The 21,300-nt window shown below is 37.3% G+C and overlaps 1 protein-coding gene across 2 annotated transcripts in view; it reads right to left on the bottom strand.

The window, feature by feature from the left end:
• Nucleotides 1-21,300, bottom strand: part of prkg1b (protein kinase cGMP-dependent 1b) — a 155,894-nt gene that overhangs the window by 11,780 nt on the left and 122,814 nt on the right. For both annotated transcript variants that reach the window (XM_026915240.3, XM_026915239.3), the window contains exons 8-9: nt 11,106-11,171; nt 7,233-7,307 (exon numbers count right to left, since the gene is read on the bottom strand). In XM_026915240.3, the coding sequence (XP_026771041.2) occupies nt 7,233-7,307; nt 11,106-11,171 (141 nt within the window). The remainder of the gene's footprint in view (nt 1-7,232; nt 7,308-11,105; nt 11,172-21,300) is intronic.

Here is a 21,300-nt window from a genome sequence, read left to right as displayed (position 1 = left end):
ACATTCTTTATGCAACTGTAAATTTACTCTGAACTGAAAATAAGCAGCTGTAGGACTAATATACACGAGGACGTTCATTTAAACAAATCCATCCGTAGGACGTTGGCTGTAAGTCCATGATAACAGATGAATATACACTCAGAGAGCAATACATAAAAGCCATACCCAAGGACAGAGTGTGGAACTGTCTTTCACACATACACATTATATTTTATATTATTGTATATACATAGTTTATACCACAGTGCTGTCTAATGCTGAATTCTGACTGGTTAGAAGGTGTTAATTAGCTCTGACAATATTGCCAGCTACAAGGCAAATCACAGGTTTACATTAATACTTTCTAAAAACTCTATCTTTAAAAACTCATTCATTGGGAATTGTATGGCGAATGGTCTAAGTAATATAAGAGAATAAAAAAGGTTGGTATTTAATAGAGAAAAAAAGTATAATTGTTGATATGGTCCTTTGTTTTCCAGCACTGGACTTTGTGGTTTCTTGGTAAAATGACAAGCTTTTTATCCATCCATCCATCCATCCATCTATCTATCTATCTATCTATCTATCTATCTATCTATCTATCATTACTGAGGGAAACAACGGTTTGTGGCTGCTATAAGCGATAAAAGGAACCAATTAGGTTTTAGGAAGATCTTCCACAGCACTGAATGTAACTATAAACTGATAAAAGGCATGTTGGAATTGCCCTCCACTTCACCCCCACCCCTTGCGACGCACCACCCTTTCATTGATTATTTTCCTAAAACAGCACACCCCTTAAGGTTTTATTCTTTATACAATGTATTGTGACTTTGTGAACAGGCTGTCATGTATAGAGAGTGATTAAACTGATTTTATTACGGCATGAAAAACCAAGCATAAAAATAACCAACTTACATAACGGTCTTTCAGCATTGTATTTCTGTAATATTGACAAGGATTTAAAGAAGCATTGCTCCATCTGAGTGAATATGTACTTACATTTACTACATGTATAGGCAACTCATGTATTCAGGGACCATAAAATGCTGAACAGACATGTCTTTAAAAGCACCCACTGGACATGAGCTCATGTCCTTGAAGACATGAGCTCATAGCCAGCCAACCACAAATCAAATGATTGGTCACATGGTAAGTAAGGTGCACTGGCTCTTGGAGGTGTCCTCTGTTGCTGTATATAGACTCTGTATCTGACAGGCCATTCTCTTAAGGAACCACACAGCAACAGGAGGGTTTGCCTCATCTATGTCTATGTCTCTTCCAAACATCTAACCTACAACTTGACCATGTGAAGATATGCTCCTGAAATGAAGCATCAGATTTACCCATGGTAGAGGTTTTCAGTGAACATGGAGCTCTGGTTCAGGAGAACAACATGATGTGCTTAAACAGAGCTTAAACATCATAAGCAGGACATTGGAGTCAATTTGGGACATAATGCCCAGCCAGTGGAGATTAAATAAGAGTAATTAATATGTTCTTTTTGACTTTTCATTTTAACAACATAGACTGCTGACTTTTGAACTAGCTGAAGTCTACTTAAAGAGTTAGCAGAGCAGCGAGCCAGGTTTTATGAAAACCATCTACATTTCTATTGAATTACAATGAACAGAACATATATTGAGTGTTAGCTAGCTTGCAAGATTAACATTGACCATGTTAAACTAACATTCGCTAGCTATTAGCCAGGAATTTGTTGCTGTAAACATCTAAGAAAAAAGCATGAAACTGTTCGTGAGTGCCCATGAACATATTCTCCAAACAACAGAAAAGCAAATCCAGTGGGGAGTGATTAATTTTTCATGTATATCGTAGTCATCATTTTGTTATGTCTGACTGTTTGTGTATATATGTGTGTATATATTTGTGCCGGTTTCTGCCTCGTGAGGATTTGGGCGTTCAAAGCAATGCTGCCAACCCTATGTGGACTTTGTGGACTTTGAGGACTTTGAGGAAGACAACAACCTACATGACTATAAATAAATACAGAAAGGACATTGTTCATATCACACTCTCCAGTGTCACCCAAATGAGGATGGGTTCCCTTCTGAGTCTGGTTCCTCTCAAGGTTTCTTCCTCATATCATCTAAGGGAGTTTTTCCTTGCCACAGTCGCCTCACTCGCCTCAGGCTTGCTCACTAGGGATAATTCTGTCTAACATCTAGGACTGTTTGCATGTTTTTGTTTCTGTTTGCATGCTTTTTGTTTCTTATGTTCTGTAAAGCTTCTTTGAGACAATGTTCATTGTTAAAAGCGCTATACAAATAAAATTGAATTGAATTGAATTGAATATATGTAAGACTAATCTAAAACTAAGATTTCAGGCCAATTTCAGGCCAATTTCTGCTTAAAGTTGTCCAATAATGTTGTTTATTTATCATTAGAGATGGCACCAATCCGATATCCAGGTTCAGTATTGGGCTGATACGGGCAAAAATGGTGGATCAACTATGAGAGAAAAAAACGAATAAATTTGAACTGATCCTGTAACAAATGGAAAAAAATTTAGGAAAGATTTTTTTTTGGAATTAGAAATGTCTACATATAAAGAGACCTGACTGTATTTTTATTATTATTTTTTTTGGCTAGGATTGATTTTATTGTATTTATTGTATTTGTATTTAGATGGGCAGCAATATTGGCTGATCCTCAAAATTTCAGTATCGTATCGGAAAAGAAAAGGTTGTGTCTCTACTTATTATCCTTGTGATTCACTGAATACCTATGGTGTATTAGTGCACTGCATCCAGTAGATGGTAGTAGATGCATGCTGGACATGTTGGACACTCCGAGATTACTGCAGCCTCCAGAGCTACTATACTATAAATAGCTGATTTTAATAAATACTTTTTATTAACACAGTTGGTCTCTACCTTAGACTGTTTAACTAAACTGTCACAGGATTAGGGCAGGGAATGCTTATATACACATACCACTATTTATTAACCCATTTATATGCATTTATATAGACTCATTCATTCGGCTGCTTAGGTTCTTTCCGATCATGGCTTAAGATAAATTGGTAACACTTTGCATTAAGGTTCTCTTAAGTAACATTACATTTAACATTAGTTAACATTAACAAACATCAACTTCTGCATTATTAAACCATGAATAATTTTAACAAACTATCAAAGCTTCACATGCATTAATTGACGTTTGTTTAAATGGTAATGAAATACACATGAACTGGCTGTTAATTCAGTCCATGACTAAAAAGTCCACATAAATTAACAAAAATTCAATTACAGCATGTTACTCTGTTGATATCTTACTGAAATCTGATCTCCAGCTGTAAATAATGGAACTTTCTTCAGCCTCAGTTCTGAATTTTTTCACTTAACAACCACAGACATGTTAGTTAAGGTGATTATTTGGCTTATTTGGAACTTTATTTATGTATATGTATAAAAACAATGAATACAGATATTAGTTACTTTGTTAATGCTACTTACAGTGTATTAATGCTTGCTCATGTTAACTGATGTATCAAGTAGTATTCAGTTAAATGATGGATTAATGTAAAATGTTACTGATAAATTAAACTGTCACTCAGAACTCCACTGTATCAGTGTAAAAAAGCACAAGGTTTTATATTCATTTCATTCTGGGGTAACTGGGGTATAAAAATGGGTATGCATTAATTCCTCATTTTCATTTTCATTCCTGATTTCTTTGTGTGCTCTGAGCTGTGTCTCAGATATTTTTTTGTAAATGTGGGCCAGTTGTGTGAATCCGCACAAAATGTTTTCAATTACAATCATATAGTCAACTACAGTTTATTATTATTATTATTATTATTATTATTATTATTTTATTTTTTGCATCCTACATATTTTAGGGGCTGCAGGAACTCCATGGCAGCTGACACCCCCTGCCAGGTGTCTCCCCTGTTTACATGCGTCCAGGGCAGAACATCCCTAATTCTCCCTTGCCAAGTATAGGTAACTGATCTGGGTCTCCTCTACCTTCTGGCAGCTTGACCAAGCCAAGAATCCAGCCGGGGGTAACGTGAGGTGCTGGACTTTACAGAAAGTACTGAATGTGAAATCTAGTGGTAGTCACTGGCACTCTGTAAACATCAAACCTACACCAATGACAAGCCAGTAGCAAAGAAAATCAGCTGTTCAAAAAGGAAAACAAAGTGATGCATATCATGCAAACAGCCTCGTATCCTAGTAACTAATGAACCTAATGAAAGTTCATCAGCAGTGCTCCTGAAGGCTGTTTAGACACTTGCGGGCACGAGCATTGTTGCAGCAGTGTGTTCATTAACACAAGCTTATTGCTCTCACTACATGCATCACTCGAGCCCTCTCCACAACACTGAGCTAGTTAATGAGACAAGAGGAGCTGAATAGACACACAAACACAAACCCGGCTCTGATGACTGAATGACCACTATGGCAACGTGACTCATTTGGAGAGGAAAAGCAGAAATGAGATTATCGCCAGCTATGATTACATACATTCGGGATTAGTTTAAGCATAGGCTACATTACATTACAAGCTTCTTTGCACAATTCAGTTTTCTGCTCAGATCAGAGCTGTCCTGGCGCTTGATATATGTAACCACAAATGACCCATATCTGCTTTTAATTTGAACACACCTACCCCCTGAAATGTTCCCTGGACGACCTGGCTGTCCCCTACACGCACACTTCTTCACATTCTTAGGTAACTGTTTTGAATACAGCTTGGTTTCAGTAGGTTCCATCGAGTTTCGCTTGAATCAATTCCCCAAATATCAAGTAAATTACCATTTTTCCCATCCTGAAAAAATCTGCCACATTAAACCTGAAAATCAGATTTGTTTCACTTAGTGACATCAAATCAAATCAGAACTAAATCAGACAATTATCTACTGAATATTTCACGGAGAGGAAACATGGCCAGTGGATTTGAAGCTGAAACAATGAGGAGAAAAGACAAAAAACTGAAATACAGATGGATATTGATGGCAGTTGTCCAGCTGATACTCTCCTCAGACCATCTGCCCCGAGATGGAGATGACATTCTGACATGACTAACTATAACCACAAGGGGGAGCATTTGTACCAACAATTTCCAGGGTCAAGTATATATTTGAGTAGGAAATTCAAACCCTTTTCCTCAAACCATGATTGCAATCAGTCTATAAAAAAAAAGTTGCATGGTTTTTAACAACAACAAAAAAACTTTGACCCAGAGTTAAGGGTTAAAGCTCTAGTGGCCCTGTGGTCCTAATCAGTCCCAGTACATCTTAAAAGCCATTGTGATTTTGGGATAATATTACACACACTCAAAATAATAACAAACTCTGCTTCACAAAGCATAGCGCTGATGATCTGTACTGGAGATATGCACTAGGGATGTGTCCAAATACATTATTCGAATGAACAGATAATGTGTTCTAAATAGCTACAAATAACATATATGAAAAGGAGGCACACTGTTTAGTTTTTATTATTCATTTTAGAAAGCTTGCCAGAAAGGTTCACGGGCATCTGGCTGAGACTAGAGTTTCCTTGGGATCCCACCGGAAGCAACAAAAAAGTCATGCAAGTGGAAGGTTTTTATTTTCATACAGGCACAACCTGGCAGGCAGCTATGAAGCTGAAGACATAGAATAACAAGCTTATTCGCAAGGCTGGATCTATCATTGGACACAAACTGGAGACGTTTGAGTCAGTGAGGAACGGGAGGTCACTGAACAAACTGCTCTCCATCATGGACAATCCGTCTCATCCTCTCTACAACACACTACAGAGTCAGTGGAGCTCATTCTCCAAAAGACTCATTCAAATTCGTTGTCACAGAGAACGTTACAGGAGTTCATTCTTACCATTCGCAGTAACATTGTACAACAGCTCACCTGTGTGTGACAGATGATAACACTTTCATATTACACTACTACAAGAAAGCTATCATTTAGAAAGCTGTCATTATATTCTACATTCTCAAGGTTCTTCATACTCATCATCATTCACTACCAGTTTTCACAAGTGTACTTATGTAAATACTGATGTAAATCTGGTTAAATCTACAACTGTGTTCCATATCTGCACTACTACATTTAATTTAACTTATTGTATTTTATATTTTATATTTTGTATGTGTACGTGTTGTATCTTGCTACTGACCATGCTGCTGTAACACAAGAATTTCCCTCATGGGATCAATAGAGTCTATCTATCTATCTATCTATCTATCTATCTATCTATCTATCTATCTATCTATCTATCTATCTAAGACTTTCATCATCATATCAACGTACAGCATTCATTCATCCTTAGTAATAGCCTGGTCACTTTGGTTTAAATTAGGCTCCTAGTCTTTCTATTTTGGGAAATAAAACCAACTCATTTGTTGTTAGAAGGCAGGTACGAACAAAAACAATAAATGCCAACCGAATTCACAGTCCATGCTGACAGTGCTGGCATTTCTACTACTGTTTTTTTCCCCCAGTGTTTCTGGTTTATGCCACACCCACTTTGGGTTTAAAACTGAATACTGCATATTTGGAGCACTAAACAGATTCAGATAGTGCCACCCCTAAGAATTACACTGGGCCCATCAACAAATCATTTCTCTACATTTCAAAATTTCAGAGAGAAATAACATCCTCAAAGAAAAAAAAACATGTTTAACAACCATGCAGTTAGATTTAGCTGCTCTTTCCTTAGAGTCTCAAAGATGACCAGAGACAACTAAAACCACATGCAGGTCATAGATGCAACCAAACATGCAAATCAAATGAGAGATGCAGACCAATTAATTCATGCTTGGTCTCCACCCAAATTACCAGCCACATGGCCAGACTCATTAAAGGAACATTTTAATAGATGACATGCAAGAGAAACAAGATTTTTTGGCTCTGTGGGATCCGGTACAGTGTTTCTCACTAGGATTCGCAACAGATTTGGACATTTGTGGTTCCTTTTTGGTTGTGGGTCCTCCTCTACTGTGAATTCATCTGTTATTCCCATTCTGTTGTGTATCCATATTTTTTTATAGGAGTTATTCCTTTTTTAAATGTAGACTCTAAGGATGGTGGATTAGCTTGTGATTTTGAACTTTAGAAATAAACTTATAAATAACCTTGCTGTAGTGGGATCAGTGAATGTGTGTATACGCAGGGAGGGGGGGGGGGGGAGGGGGGGGGTTGGGTGCATGTATATTTGCTGTACAGTATTTTAGTATGTATTTTTTCCCCCACATATCTACTGCATAAGCATAAGCATAGAACTTACTTTGCTTTGGCTCCGGCATCCTCATAGCCTTTGTTCGAGACGTCATCCAGACCTCCAATCAAATGCTTAAATGAACTGCAAAATTCAAAAAGAATACACATGATTACAGTTAAACAGTGCAGAGCCCAGATTTCCTTTTTCAGTAGTTTAGTCAAATTGTTTACATAATTATGCAGCATACATGCCATCAAGGACAAAACAAGTACATATTTTTAGGCACAGGGTGCCTTTTAGAGAATTCTCATGCTTTCTGGTCTTTATTCTAAATTATACCTGCAGCACTGTTGAATTCTCAAATGCTGATTGGTTAGAAGGTGTTGATTTACAAACAGCAGTTACAGCTTATAAGCAGCTACAGTTTATATTAATGCACTCATTCTAACATGTTAACAATTCTGTAATAACATCTTACACAGGGATTTGCATAAACAGATTAAAATTATGTATATCTGTTAAAAGTTGACTGTGAGGACATGTTTGGAAGGAGTCTCCAGTGTCAGGGCTTTCTAGCAGTTAGAGGTAAAGCTGTAACTTAAGGCTTTCCATCATGGGGTTCAGGGTTGTGGCTTCTCAAGAACATGATAAGCTGCATTTTTTTTGTCTTATTATCATGAAGAGAGAAAAAGACAGACTAGTGAGGGAGCAACTGATTATAGCTGCTATGACGCAAGCAATAAAAAGAAAATAACCTGTTATGTGGATGGAACTATAAATGGATAAAATGTACGATATGTTGTTTTTTTAATAAATAAAACTGTAATCATTGGAAAGCTGCTGTGGTATAAGAAGAATAAAAATAATCCACACTACTGCATAACACCACCTTATCATTATTCTCCTATAACAGCATGTCCTGCCATGTTTTATTATAAAGGAAGATGACATGCCTTCTCTCTCTTTAAGGAACATCATGCACTCAATTAAAGTGCACCATAGCCTGAAGCTAAGCTGAGCGAGTCCATTAGGAAGCCTTGAACCAGTGGCCATGGCAGTCTCTGGACTTACAAAGAAAATCCTGTGCATAGTGCCAATGCCACACTATAATGACTGCAGTGCTACTAAAGAAGAGCAATGGATGCAATAAATGCTTTGCTTCTAACCGCTTCTGTTTTTGTAAAAAGACAACACTGGATTCCGATCTTACCGTTCCTCTATTTTTGGCCTCTTGAAATATAATTACATTCATTTTTTTATCTATGGGAAAAGATTTGTAAATATCTTCCAGTTACATGAAAGGTAAAAGGGAATCATTTGAAACTGTTTGTGGCAAAATCATTTTCAAAATGGTCTCTTATTAAATTAATATTAAACTAGTATATCACTGTGGTTTTTTTTACTTTAGTTGTAGGATTAAGGTACTGACCGAATAATGGAACGAAGGTCAGCAACATGAGCTGCTTACTTAAATAAGTCCTCAAAACGATAAGAAAATGAACCATAATGGTGATTGAATACAGTTCAATAGATAATCCGTCATTGCCCTTTCAGGAGCAGCGAGAGATTACGCAAAAGCAAAACCCTGGCGATAAACAGTGCCCATGTTTATGACAAGCTGAAAATGCTCTTCATTTCCTTTTATGCTCGAAGCATTTATCAGTGTTTGAGAAGTCTCATACATGTGGAATTATTTTTTTGTTCCTGCCATCTGTTCCACAGTGTTATGTGCGTCAGTGTAATCGTTGACTCTGTGTTTGTATTAGTATATTTTACTATTTTGAGGAAGGATATCATTTCAGTCATGTGGACATTTGCCATATGTAATGTGAAGTAATCAGTCATATGGGTCATCATCCAGGCAGAACCTCTCTCCCACATGACCTACCAGCATGTGTTTATGTGTGTATGTCTGTATGTGTGTGGCCAAAGCTTTCAGGCTGTCTTGAGCTACTGCACATACACACTTTACACAAACACTGGAGAAAGTAATACACAGCATGTAGCTTACAAGCAGCAGTACAATTCCTTGTATTCCTTGCTGTCTTATTATTATATACATTACTGTGCAAAAGTCTTGGCACCCTGTTTTTTTTTTTTTAGTACAAACTTTGCTATAGATTTTTATTTTATGACTTCTACATTATTGATTCAGTACATTTTAGATTTCCAAACATTAGTTTTCCAGCACATTAAATTAAATGTTACAGAAAAATGTTTGGATGTCAGTAAAGAAAGCAGCATATTACATGAGACCACTTTTTTTTTTAATGTTTTTTTTTTAATGAAACATTTAATTTCATTATTTTTGAAGGCATCTTTGCTCTACAGCATTTCTTTGCATGTGCCTAAGCGTTTGCACAGTACTGTAGATCACAGTGCTGTTGAATTCTCAAATCTGAAGGTGGTGATTCATTTTCTAAAACAGCAGCTCCAGCTGAAACATAAATGAGATGTTTACTAATTAATAAATAAATAAATTAATTAATTAATGCTCTTGTTCTAGTACAACAGCGCATTCACAGGGACTTGTTTGGCAGACGATCCACATAATCCAAGACTAACAGTAGAAGGGTTAAGAAATGTGTTGCTGTTTAACAAAGAAAAATATATAATTATTGATATATTGTAAGTATAAGTGTTCTGTAAGGGCGTTAGTGCTTTGTAATGGTAAGTAACGGGGCAGAGGAGTTCCGGATTCTTGGTAAAATGACAAGAAGTGTATTTTGTTATGTAATGCAATGTAAATCTAACTATAACTAGTTAAAAAGTGTGATAATAAATTCAAAATTGTAATCACTGGCAAACCGCTGTAGTAGAAGAGAAAGTATTTCTGGACAAGCTGTTATAGGGAAATAATCCACTTTGGTGGATGCTTCGAGACAGAATACACCACCCCGTTGTATTTTATTCCTTCCTTAATCCACTCTTGCACTAGGATTGGGACAGTGTAAGTCTTGACAAGTGGCATTTTTGGCTGTATTGCACCTATACCTTACAATTAGCAATACATTTGAGAGTAAAGGTTAAATTCCAAATTCCATTACTTTCTTGAAAATATATTTTACAAGACTGTTATAAGTAACGTGACACATGTAACACCAGCTGTGAAATATGATGTGCTGACTTTTATAGGCTCAACAGCTACTGCTGGCTGAGTTCACATTGTACTCTTAGTAAAGAATTCCAGTAAAATAATATAGACGTCTCTCAGACGTCTCTCAGGAACATGAAGCATGAAGCATGTAGCCCACTGACCATTCATCTTCTGAGATATTTTACAGTTTATTTAGGAAACAGCAAGCTGGTTCAGTCAGGTTCCATGAGCACTAGCTGCCAGACTTGAGAACTGGACTGGCCTTGTAGAGGTGTGATCGTGGTCTATATCAGTGCACTGTGGACATGTATGGACAGACTCAACATCTCTGAGACTTCCCACAGTTCTGACATCAGACTAGACGCACAGACCAATTCCACTCACATTGCATAACCATCTCAGGGATAAAATGCCAATATGGATGTACAGCATCCAAAACAAGAGAATTTTAATAGCCAGTGGGAGCACATTCATCGCTGTTCTCCTGCGGAACATGCTCCTTGTGGGTGGTGGGGTTGTGTATTTTTAGCAGCACACACCTCAGAGCTCAGTAGAGTCAAACACACTAGGGGGGTTTCTGTCTCTGGAGATCTAAGACTGGAGAACCATGATGTGTGAGGTATTTCACCAAGGGTGGCCGTTCTTTCACATGCGGCCGCACTTTATACAACGAAACATTGTTTCTGTGTTTTTAGTAGGTGTAGCTTGGTCTTTGTACTTTGTTCCCCATGGGCATGTAACATGTTAATAAAACTTTGTGATGGAATGAAAGACTAATAAAGTCGCCGTGGCATTGAGAACACAGACGCAAAGACACCAAGAGCCAAACAGATGTAACTCACTCTCTGTCGATGACCAGGCAGGTGACAGCCTCAGCAGCAATGACATTGGCCGTCCTAATGTCTTCTCTGTGGAAAGATAAAATGACACATCAGTCACACACAGTCAAATCCGTTCGACACTCTTGATTAATTTATGAGCCAGAGCACCATGTGGATATCACTTCATTAGGGCATATAGAAAATGTGGTCATGTGATCCTGCCTGGGGGGAGATGGCTGCAGTCGATATGCAGGATTCAAAAAATCATAAAACACAGAGAGAAATCAGTAGACAATAAGAAATATAGGAAAATGTCAGCAAAATTCATAAAAAGACAATTCACCCAAAAAGAAAATTATATAAACTTGACTAAATCAAATACCAAAATAATAGCAATTGATAAAATTAGTACCTTTTACATCCTGAAAAGGTTATTTATATATTATTACCCTTTACCTTGTAAATGGTTAACACAGTTCAAGTGTTATTACCCAACATAATAACATAGACAAGTAATCAATCATTTGAATACACACAATACAGTAACTCTAGCAGCAATATCTATGAAATTACTCTGTATAGCTCGCCTCTGTGTCACTGAAGTCCTCCTCACTGCAGGAATTGAGTTCAGACTTGAAAGAGACCATAGCAGACTGTAGACCTTTCAGATCCTCCATCACTGAAATGCCATGTGCCATTGTGCTAAAGTGTAGCACAAGCTCTAAGTCTGTGTTAAGGGAAACGTACAGAGAGGAGGAGATCTGGAACGCTCTGCCCTCAGTGATCGCTTCCAGCAGCTGCACTCTACTAAAGCACTGAATACAGGTGTCCATGCAGGTCACACACACCCACACACACATCCAGTCAGTTTGCATCTCTAATGCTTAAAAAAAAATACTTCGAATATGATGCCAAAATTGTCTCCCAATAATGAAGCAACATGTTCATATCATAAGGATGGCCAAGCTGCATGTACATTAAGCAATAATCACACAACCAATCACATCATGTATAATGAGTTCTGTATTCTTGTAAATGCTTGAAATATAATGTTGGAATTTTGTATCAGAGATGCTGAGCTGGTTGCTGTACTGCTACATGACTTTTGTCTCTTGTTGAGACAAAGTGTCAGTACAGAAGCAACTTCAATACTTCATCACAGTCATTACTGTAAACACACTTAATCCCCATTTAAAAGTGATTATTTCTCCACGGGGAATTGAGATAACGGCATCCTTTAGAGGTGCTACACAGCGATTTTACTCCTGTCTGTATCAGCAATCTGAAAGTTTTTCTCCTGATGCGGCTTAAAATTCATTTCCCAAATGGAAGCCCATTCCAGCTAGGCAGAAAAGAAAAAAAAATGTATAAACATGTTTTCTTTATTTCTGGCAGCAGAACTATGTTGAAAATTTTACTTCTCTTAAAATTTTAACTTATTATCTCAAAATTCTGATTTATTATCTCAAAATACTGACTTATCAACTCAAAATTATGACTTATTAGCTCAAAATGTTGACTTATCTCAAAATTATGACTAATTATATCAAAGTGTTGACATCTCAAAACTCTGACTTATCTCAAAATTCTGCCTTAGATCAAAATGTTAACCGTTATTTTATATTATTGGCATTAATTAAAGAATATTAAAAGAAAAATAAAGAAAGCGAGCCAATACAAACCCATAAACTAAGACACCAAAAAAAAAAAAAAGAAATGGTGGCGTATAAATAGTAGACGGGCCATTCTGCCTGCGCATAACCTTAAGTCATAAACATCTGTGTCAGCTGACAGAAGTTTAGGCACTTGCTTATTATTATTAATATTATTATTATTATATTGCCATTACACACGGAGTCATCGCTCCCACTCATGATGAACTTGTGTTAACACATCTGCATGTAATTGCACTTTGAATGCGTTCCTTTAAATGATCTTTGTGCTGTATCCTTTCCTGGTACACCATGGCCTTCTTTTGTCAAAGGCATTCTTAATGGCAATCTGAATATATATATATATATATATATATATATATATATATATATATATATATATATATATATATATGTTTAATAATATACAGGGTGTCCCAAAAGTCTCCATACATAGGTACATAGGGGAAATTAACACTTTTTAGCAACATGTCTTCCAAAATTTTTTATGCTTAAAAGCATAAAGCAGAAGCATAAAAAAATTTGGAAGACATGTTGCTAAAAAGTGTTAAGTTCCCCTATGTACCTATGTATGGAGACTTTTGGGACACCCTGTATATTATTAAACAGACTTTCAGCCTTCACCCTGATTGTTCATTTCCAGTCAAAATAACTTCCATTTCTGCCTTTCAGCCTTAACCCTCATTGTTCATTTCGTGCTCCCAGCTCTGTGCACTTGAAGTTTTATGGAGCTTTGTGGGCGTCACTAAATGCAAATGCACACATGCATGCGAGTACATCAGCGTTTCTGAAACTTTTGCAAATCCAGCAGAATATTTTAGTTCAGTTTGCCTTATGTAAACCTTTACACACAACTTTACTAAATGACTGATAAATGAGGCCCCAGTCTCTATATCATCTTTACTAGGAGACCATTAGAATGAAGAAAAGCACACTGAAAAGCACGCAATCCCAGAAGCTATTAAAATGACAATTACAAGTATAAAGCCTCACTTTATTTTTATACACGCACATAGTCAATTCGGCTTTGACTGTGGTGTAATTTGAATAAAAATTATTAAAATGAATGTCAGTGGGATTATAAGATTAAACATAAACAGAATTATTATTATAGAAGCTCAGTGGATGTGTCCATTACAGCGCATATTCTCCCAGATGGCGATATAATTAAGATCTGGATCTTCTTCTAAAATTAGTTAATAATTCATAAGAGTAACAACATGAATTGAATCATAATGGACTGTAATTACTTTAATCATGTTGTGAAATCAACTTTTAATTCTCCTGTTCATGCAGACTAGAATTACAGGATGATGGAACAAACCCTTCTGTCCTTTTAACTGGTTTATTGGCACAGAACTCTTGGGCACAGTGATTTAAACTTAATGGGAAGAGATTGAAGGCTTAGAAGCTTTTTTTTATTATTAATCTTTTGTCATTACCAGCATACATATACATTCTTCACAAGACTGACAAGCATGTTAAGTTTGTTTGGTTAAAGCTGACAGCGTGACAGTATAACAACATTGCCGGCTGTGCTAAAATGCCTGTATCACACCCACATAAGTGTTTATGTGTAACTCTTGCCTGGAGTTTTTCACTTGTACACCAAATGCCAGGTTTTGGCTCATATTTTTCAGCAGTAGCTCAACTCACTTTGTATACATTTGTATAAATATTTCACCTTTTCTATAAAATTGTGAACTAACCACAAACGAGAATGATGAAATGAAGAGAATTGTTACATAATGGTCAAGAAAGGTTCATCAATACCTGAAAAACTTCCATAATGTTCTTAGTGCTGCATCTTCACAACATCACATCTACAAAAACGTCTAAATTTACAGTTCATAATACACTCCAAGGTGTGAAAGTGTGTGTGAATGTGTGTCTGCATGGCGCCTTGTGATTCACTGGCATCCCGTTCAGCGTTTCCAGGACAGACTCCGGATCCACAGTGACCCTGATTACTGAAGATGAATAAATAAATGAATGAGTGAATGAACGAATAAAATGAATGAAATTTGTATCTGTCTAATGCTCCAAATATCCATATCTGTATCTGGATTTAAACCTGAAGTGGGCGTGGCCTAGATCCAGAAAAAAAACTGCTCTGTGAATTCTGTTACTACACTATACTACTATACTACACTGTTACTACTATAATTGAGATATGAACTTCAATCCTGCTTGCACAGTTATTAATTTAACCATCGCAATCCCGAACAGGCCGTTACTAAGGATTCTGTAAATGCATTGCACAACGCCGCATATTCAAATTAATGAAAGTTCTTTCTCTGTCCTCACTTGTGCCTCACATGAAAGTAAAAATGTCTCGCTCCAGGGACTTTTTTTGTTGCTTCCTGCGGGATCCCAGTCCTGATGCACACCACTAGTCTCAACCAGATGCCATGTGAACCATTCTGACCTTTCAAAAAAAAAGTGTTCCTCTTATTCAAATCTGTATTTGCATCTGTTTTGAACACATTATCTGTTTATTCTGAATAATATGTTCACATTCGGTTACACTCTTACTATTTTAGTAATCCTGGGTAAGCATGGTAACAAAACACTAAACAACCATCTACGTCCAGTCTCTGTTGCAGTCCAAGTTGATTGAGTTCACTGATTAGTTGTTGGGAGAAGGACAGGAGGATGAAAGAGCACTAATCTAGGAAGAGGCAAGGAAGAAGGCACATATGTTCCACCCTCATCCCTGAACACATCATATGGACCATCAACATGTGAGATAAAAGAGCAGCTGTGAATTCTGGCTTCTATCATGGGATTGTGTTTGTGGTCATCAATCTGACGTCTAGAGACATGTTTCTTTTTTTAATGCGATGACAGCAAGGAGGACGTTTGTGAAGCTCCACTGCAACAGGCTAGTCCTCCTTTGATATTATGTTTCCATCATTGCACATCACTGAACAGCAAAAGTGTGAAAACAGATAGCTCCCAGTCCCCTCACTGGGGTGCGATCAGTGTCACCCTGCAGCATTACATCATACATGTAATTTCCCTCCCATGATTGGCAAAATGGTACAAACAAACTGGCTTTCGAATCGTTCAGTCCAACACTTCTGAAAGAAAATCAAACACTGTTGCCCCAGAACCTTACGCCGCTGATCATTTCAGATGATATAGCACTAGACACAGTAAAACAGCAAGAATTTACAGAAGCTGAAAAAAGAGAGATGGCAAAGATAAACCAAGCTGAACAGTGGCATGCACCAGTGATCTGTTAAACGTCTGGCCCGGGAATATACAGAATATACCACACCAGCTCGCATCAGCCCATGCTGAAAAGGTCAAACCTGTCAATCCGACTGGAAAAAAATGCATGTGGGGTGAGAACAGAAATGGAAGAAGAGTAGAACAGTAACCGAGACCTTGCACAGTCGGAATCCAAATCCTTCAGGGCACAGGAGGAAAGCACGCCTACAATGAAAGAACCTTAATAAAAGTCCTTGAAGTTATTCATAGACCTAAATCGAGAGCAAAGCCATTAAAGTAACAGCTGTAGATAATTCAAACAACAGTGACCTTTGGTGCGGTCATTAGAGATTTACAGGTATTTGCGCATTCTTGGCTCTAACAGGTGAACATCAGCAAAAGCAATGGATGTGAAAAGTTAGCATGTGTGAAAAAGATTATCTTAATCACTACCAATTAAATCAGTGGCTGAACAGGATCACTGACATGAAAGTTGACTTCACATCAAACGTCTGGGCCTTTTCATCACTGCTATTATTCGATTGTCTCTTTACACCTTATCTCACCACAACATAACTGGGAATGACCAAATATTGTTTAAGATGAAAGACTGCCTCAGACCAACAAGCACAACAAAGTGGTGATTTGGTTTGCTAAAGAGCGTAGCGCTAACAAACACACAAGACTGTGTGCTAATTACCACAGACAGCGAAAGGTGAGATCAAAGGGACAGAGATCAAGAAGAGGCATTTGGAAGAGTAACACCCTTTCAGCCTAAAACGAATACACCACATGGCCAATTAGCGTTCCTCGTCAGTGCCAGGGAGTTTAAGATCACATCAAAGAGCTCGCCATTTAACAAGACACTGGTTTTACATACAGAGAGAAAGTTCTCAAAGGAAAACAAACAACATGGTAATACTGTACTTAGAGTCATAGATCTCAATGGGAAATCATTAGAAAGTATATTACACTATGCATAACTCTGACTGTAGTGCAGGCTGTAATTCAAATGATAAGTTTATATTAATGCACTTGTTCTAATACGTTATTGTTTTTATCATAGCAATTAATTCACAGGGACTTGAATAGCAGACGTATAGCAGACGTATAGCAGACGAGCTACATAATCTACAGCTAAATAAAAAACATTAAGTAAAATATAATCCTTGATATGGTGAAGTTTTCTCTAAAGAAACGTTTACTTAACACTCATGGAAGGAGTCTACATTGCCAGCGTGTTGCAATGGTTAGTAAGTTTTCCAGCATGGGAAATAAGAATAGAGGACTTTCTTAACTTTCTTATCCTGACAAGCTTCATTTTTTGTCTTATTAAAAGGCTGGTGAGGGAATGACTATTTATAGCTGCTATGATGTAAGTAATAACAGGAACTAACTTGTCCCATGGACGTTCCACAACATTAGATGTAACTATAAACCGTTAAAAAGCTTGATGTGTCACTTTGTGAATCATCTGCTGGGATTCTCATGCACAGCAGTCTTTAGAGTTTATACAAATTGGCGTTGGGGAAAAAAGTATCCAGTGAGCAGCAGCTCTGGGAGCAGAAACGCCTTGTTGAGGAGAGAGGTCAGAGGAGAATTGACTGGTTCAAGCTAACAGGAAGTCTATGGTAACTCAAATAACAGGAATCTGAGGCTACAGTGGGCACAGGCACACCAAAACATGACTGCTGAAGAAAAAAAAACAGACAGCGTGAGAGACTGTTTCTGAAGATATCAACAGTTTCTGAAATACTCAAACCAACCTGTCTGGCATAAACAACCATGCAACAGTCAGTCCTAAGATCCCATTTCTTCCTCATTCTGATGTTTGATGTGAACGTTTACTAAAGCTCTTGACCTGTATCTGCATGACTTTATGCATTCTGCTGCAAAGACATGAATGTGCAATATGAGTAATGTGCAAAATAATACCACCATCACTACAGAAAACAAGACGAATCCCCAAACGTGACTGCAGCAATGCATCGTGACAAGCTCTTCAGAATTAACTTCACAGCACTCCTTTAATAGTTGACACGACAAGTGACAAATGTCATATCACCCACATGCTCGTTCACCCACATGTGCCCTGCTCTTTAGGATGCTGTCACTTCACTGCTCACTTTTTGATCTTAAGAGATTAAACACAAGACTGAGAGAAGATCGTCTCACACACACACACACACACAGAGGAATAAACAGGTTTCAGGAAAAAGGTGTATGATAACACTCAATATTTGTCTCTTGTCTGTCTGCCAGGTTGAATCTCAAGAGAACACTGACATTACGTACATGTCATCAGTATTAGTCAGATTTATTCATTAAAAGGCAACTAATGTTTTCATTTTTCAAATTGTAGGTTCACGTGACCCTGCAGGACAAATTAAACAGAAACTTATTACACATTTGGATTAAAATGTCTTTGAAATGCCACTGTCACTCTTTAAAGCTCAGCTGTTCGATACATCTTCTTCTAATTTCTGATTAAAATTCACCTACTCATTCCATTCCATCAGAAAATCAATATGGCTCCCACAGTAACCAGTGCCCCCAGTGTCCCTTTCACACATGGAAGATTGCTCTTGCCAAGGACTCACTTCATTCTGGGAATACGGATTGCCCTCGCATGATTACTGTGCATGTGTGTGTGTGTGTGTGTGTGAGAGCATATGAGCTTTACTCGTCTCTGATGGTCCACTGTGATATGCTAGCAGACTCGTCCGTGCTCAGTCACCAGATGCATCATGACCGAGCTGTGAACCGTCATACAACCACCAAAGGGCAGATTAAAAGAATGTTAAAAGCGTTCATTATCCGTGTTTACCAAAATACTTCCCCAAATCCATTACTGCAATGGCAACACTCAAGCGTCATTAAACTGATTACCGTTGTTGTTAGGAGCATATGCACACACCACCGTCCTCTTCCACTACGTGTTCCTACTATGCTTTGCCTCGTACCTCACCCATGTTAACCTACATTAAAGAGGAAATATCTGACAGAGCCGACAGAATTCTTCAGCGTAATGAGAAGAAACAAACACAAACATGAGAGCACTTCAGCTGAGCAGGAATGTGGCGCTTCATCTGAACACGGAATGGTGGATGCATTTTTATAATTGATCTCCCATGACTGTGGTGACATTCGTGTCCCAGGGATATTACATTTACAAATATTTATGTAAAGTAAAAGTAAAAGGTATTTTAAACACAGATAGATTGAGTTGGATTAAAGCGTCCTTCACAACAACCTATCGTCAGGTCTCACATAATTAAATTCAAACGTTAATAAAATCTCTAGCACCAGGAAAACAGCATTCCACCATAACTTCACTTTACCTTAAAATATGATGATTAAAATACTTCAAAATCAGAATATTTTTGCATTAAAGTGGGAATGCATTTAACATCTCATGCTTAAAACATTTTCCATGAGTCATCCAGTATAAGTTATAAAAAATGTACATTTTTCTTCCCGTGACATTTACCTGTATGAAATATTTGGAATATTCAACAATCAAGTCACATTTTCAACAGGAATATCCACATTTCCTGAAGATCATGGGAAGAGGAAAAATAAGTTCTCTATTTTTTTCTTTATTTCCAATGATACTGAATGAAAACATGGTTTACAAACACAATGTCTAGCTAGCTAAGTGTGCTTTTCTCCCAAATGAACAAAATGCTTGTATAGCTACTGTAAGTGCCACAATTCACTTCAGGGGCTGTCAACTGAATTGGCACATCATCATCAAAACAGAGAAGAGCTCTACACACTCAGACAACAGATATTATTTTCAATAATATTATGATATTGGCTAGTAAGGTGTAATCCTGTTACCCAAATTATAGCTTGAATTATGTAAATTATGATTAAAAAAATATCAGGAATGGTAGTTCATTCGAAGAGTTTGATAATACTATGCTAAAACTCAATCCTGTTACTCATTTAAGAGCAGAATGAAGCCACTATCAGCAAAGAAACATTTTAGAAACAGGATATTGCAGCCTGAAATGGGTTAACACATTTCTGAATGGTCACATAAATGTTGAAAACTGAAGCTTAATTTTTCAGCATTACAATGGCAAAATGGCACCTATTCATGAATTCACCTTGAAAGACAGGAGTCTGACTGTTCTGACCCTGCTCGTCTCTTTGGATCTTTCAATAAGCAATTCCTCTTTTAGTTCTGTGCCCTTAGCGCCATCATATCCCCTCCTCACCACAATCTTCTAGTCATGTAAAAACCGACTGCCTATGCTTGCTCTCAGACATGCTTTTTTTGAGAACAACTACAAGTGGTGTCCTTGTTTAGACAATTATTCCTCCAATTAAGCAGTCCATTAGGCTTGAACCTGGAAGAAACAATTCTATTGAACACATAATTGCTGTTAACTGTGAAAGGCAGACACAATTATTGGCAGGAAGCTACAGGACAGTTTATACAGTCAATCCATCAATACAACAATCAACAGCTAAGACTTTCTATTGTTGATTGTTCAAATAAGCATGCTGATAACTTACAGAAGTCATCATGAGGTGTTTTGGGAGCACTAGAAAATCAGATAGTCCCGCACTAATGGTCTGAAAAGGTCTGAATTTCAATATAAGGTGCTTTAAACATTCTGACGATGTACACAGATTGATCAGGTGTTGAGTACTGTGACTATGGTTTGACATGTAATTATTGTTCCTCTTCACAGTTAACAATTATCATTTCTCATAATGATAAATGCAAATTTGTGTAGCAGTCTGAGAAAACCTGTCGCTGTAATGAGTTCGCTGTAGGTCAATTCTGTCAAAAAATGACAAAATATCAGGTTTGACAAAAATTTCTTGAGTTTTTCTGCCTAGAAGAGACTTTGCCAATACCTACTTTACAAAACTATCTTATAAAAACAACATGAATTTTTAAAATTATTATTAATTAGGCTACTTTCTAACCTTACTTTGGTGTCTGCCTGCAAAGATCACGTTGTGTAACAAACAGTGGTAAATGCCGTCACTCTGCCTAAAGTTATCTACAACCATATTAGCTAAGCGTGCCTCTCACGATTTAACTAAATGTTTGTATAGCTATTTGACACAATTCAATGTGTAATCAGATACTGGCTTTCAAAATGTTCGCAATGCTCCTGCACTGTCACATCATCATCAAAACAGAGAAGAGCACTTAGCCACACTGTACAGATAACCGCAGGCTTAAAAATGTTTAAATGACCCAATAAAAGGATAATAATAACAAGAAACAGAACTGACTGAATGAATCAGCAATCATTTGCCCAGCAATGTTAGCAGAACAGAGATCAATGGAGTGAAGAGAC

The sequence above is a fragment of the Pangasianodon hypophthalmus genome, chromosome 12, assembly GCF_027358585.1.
Source record: "Pangasianodon hypophthalmus isolate fPanHyp1 chromosome 12, fPanHyp1.pri, whole genome shotgun sequence".
Classification (NCBI taxonomy): domain Eukaryota; kingdom Metazoa; phylum Chordata; class Actinopteri; order Siluriformes; family Pangasiidae; genus Pangasianodon; species Pangasianodon hypophthalmus.
The sequence above is the reverse complement of the archived record's forward strand: the minus strand, read 5'-3'. Positions and strand labels throughout refer to the sequence as shown.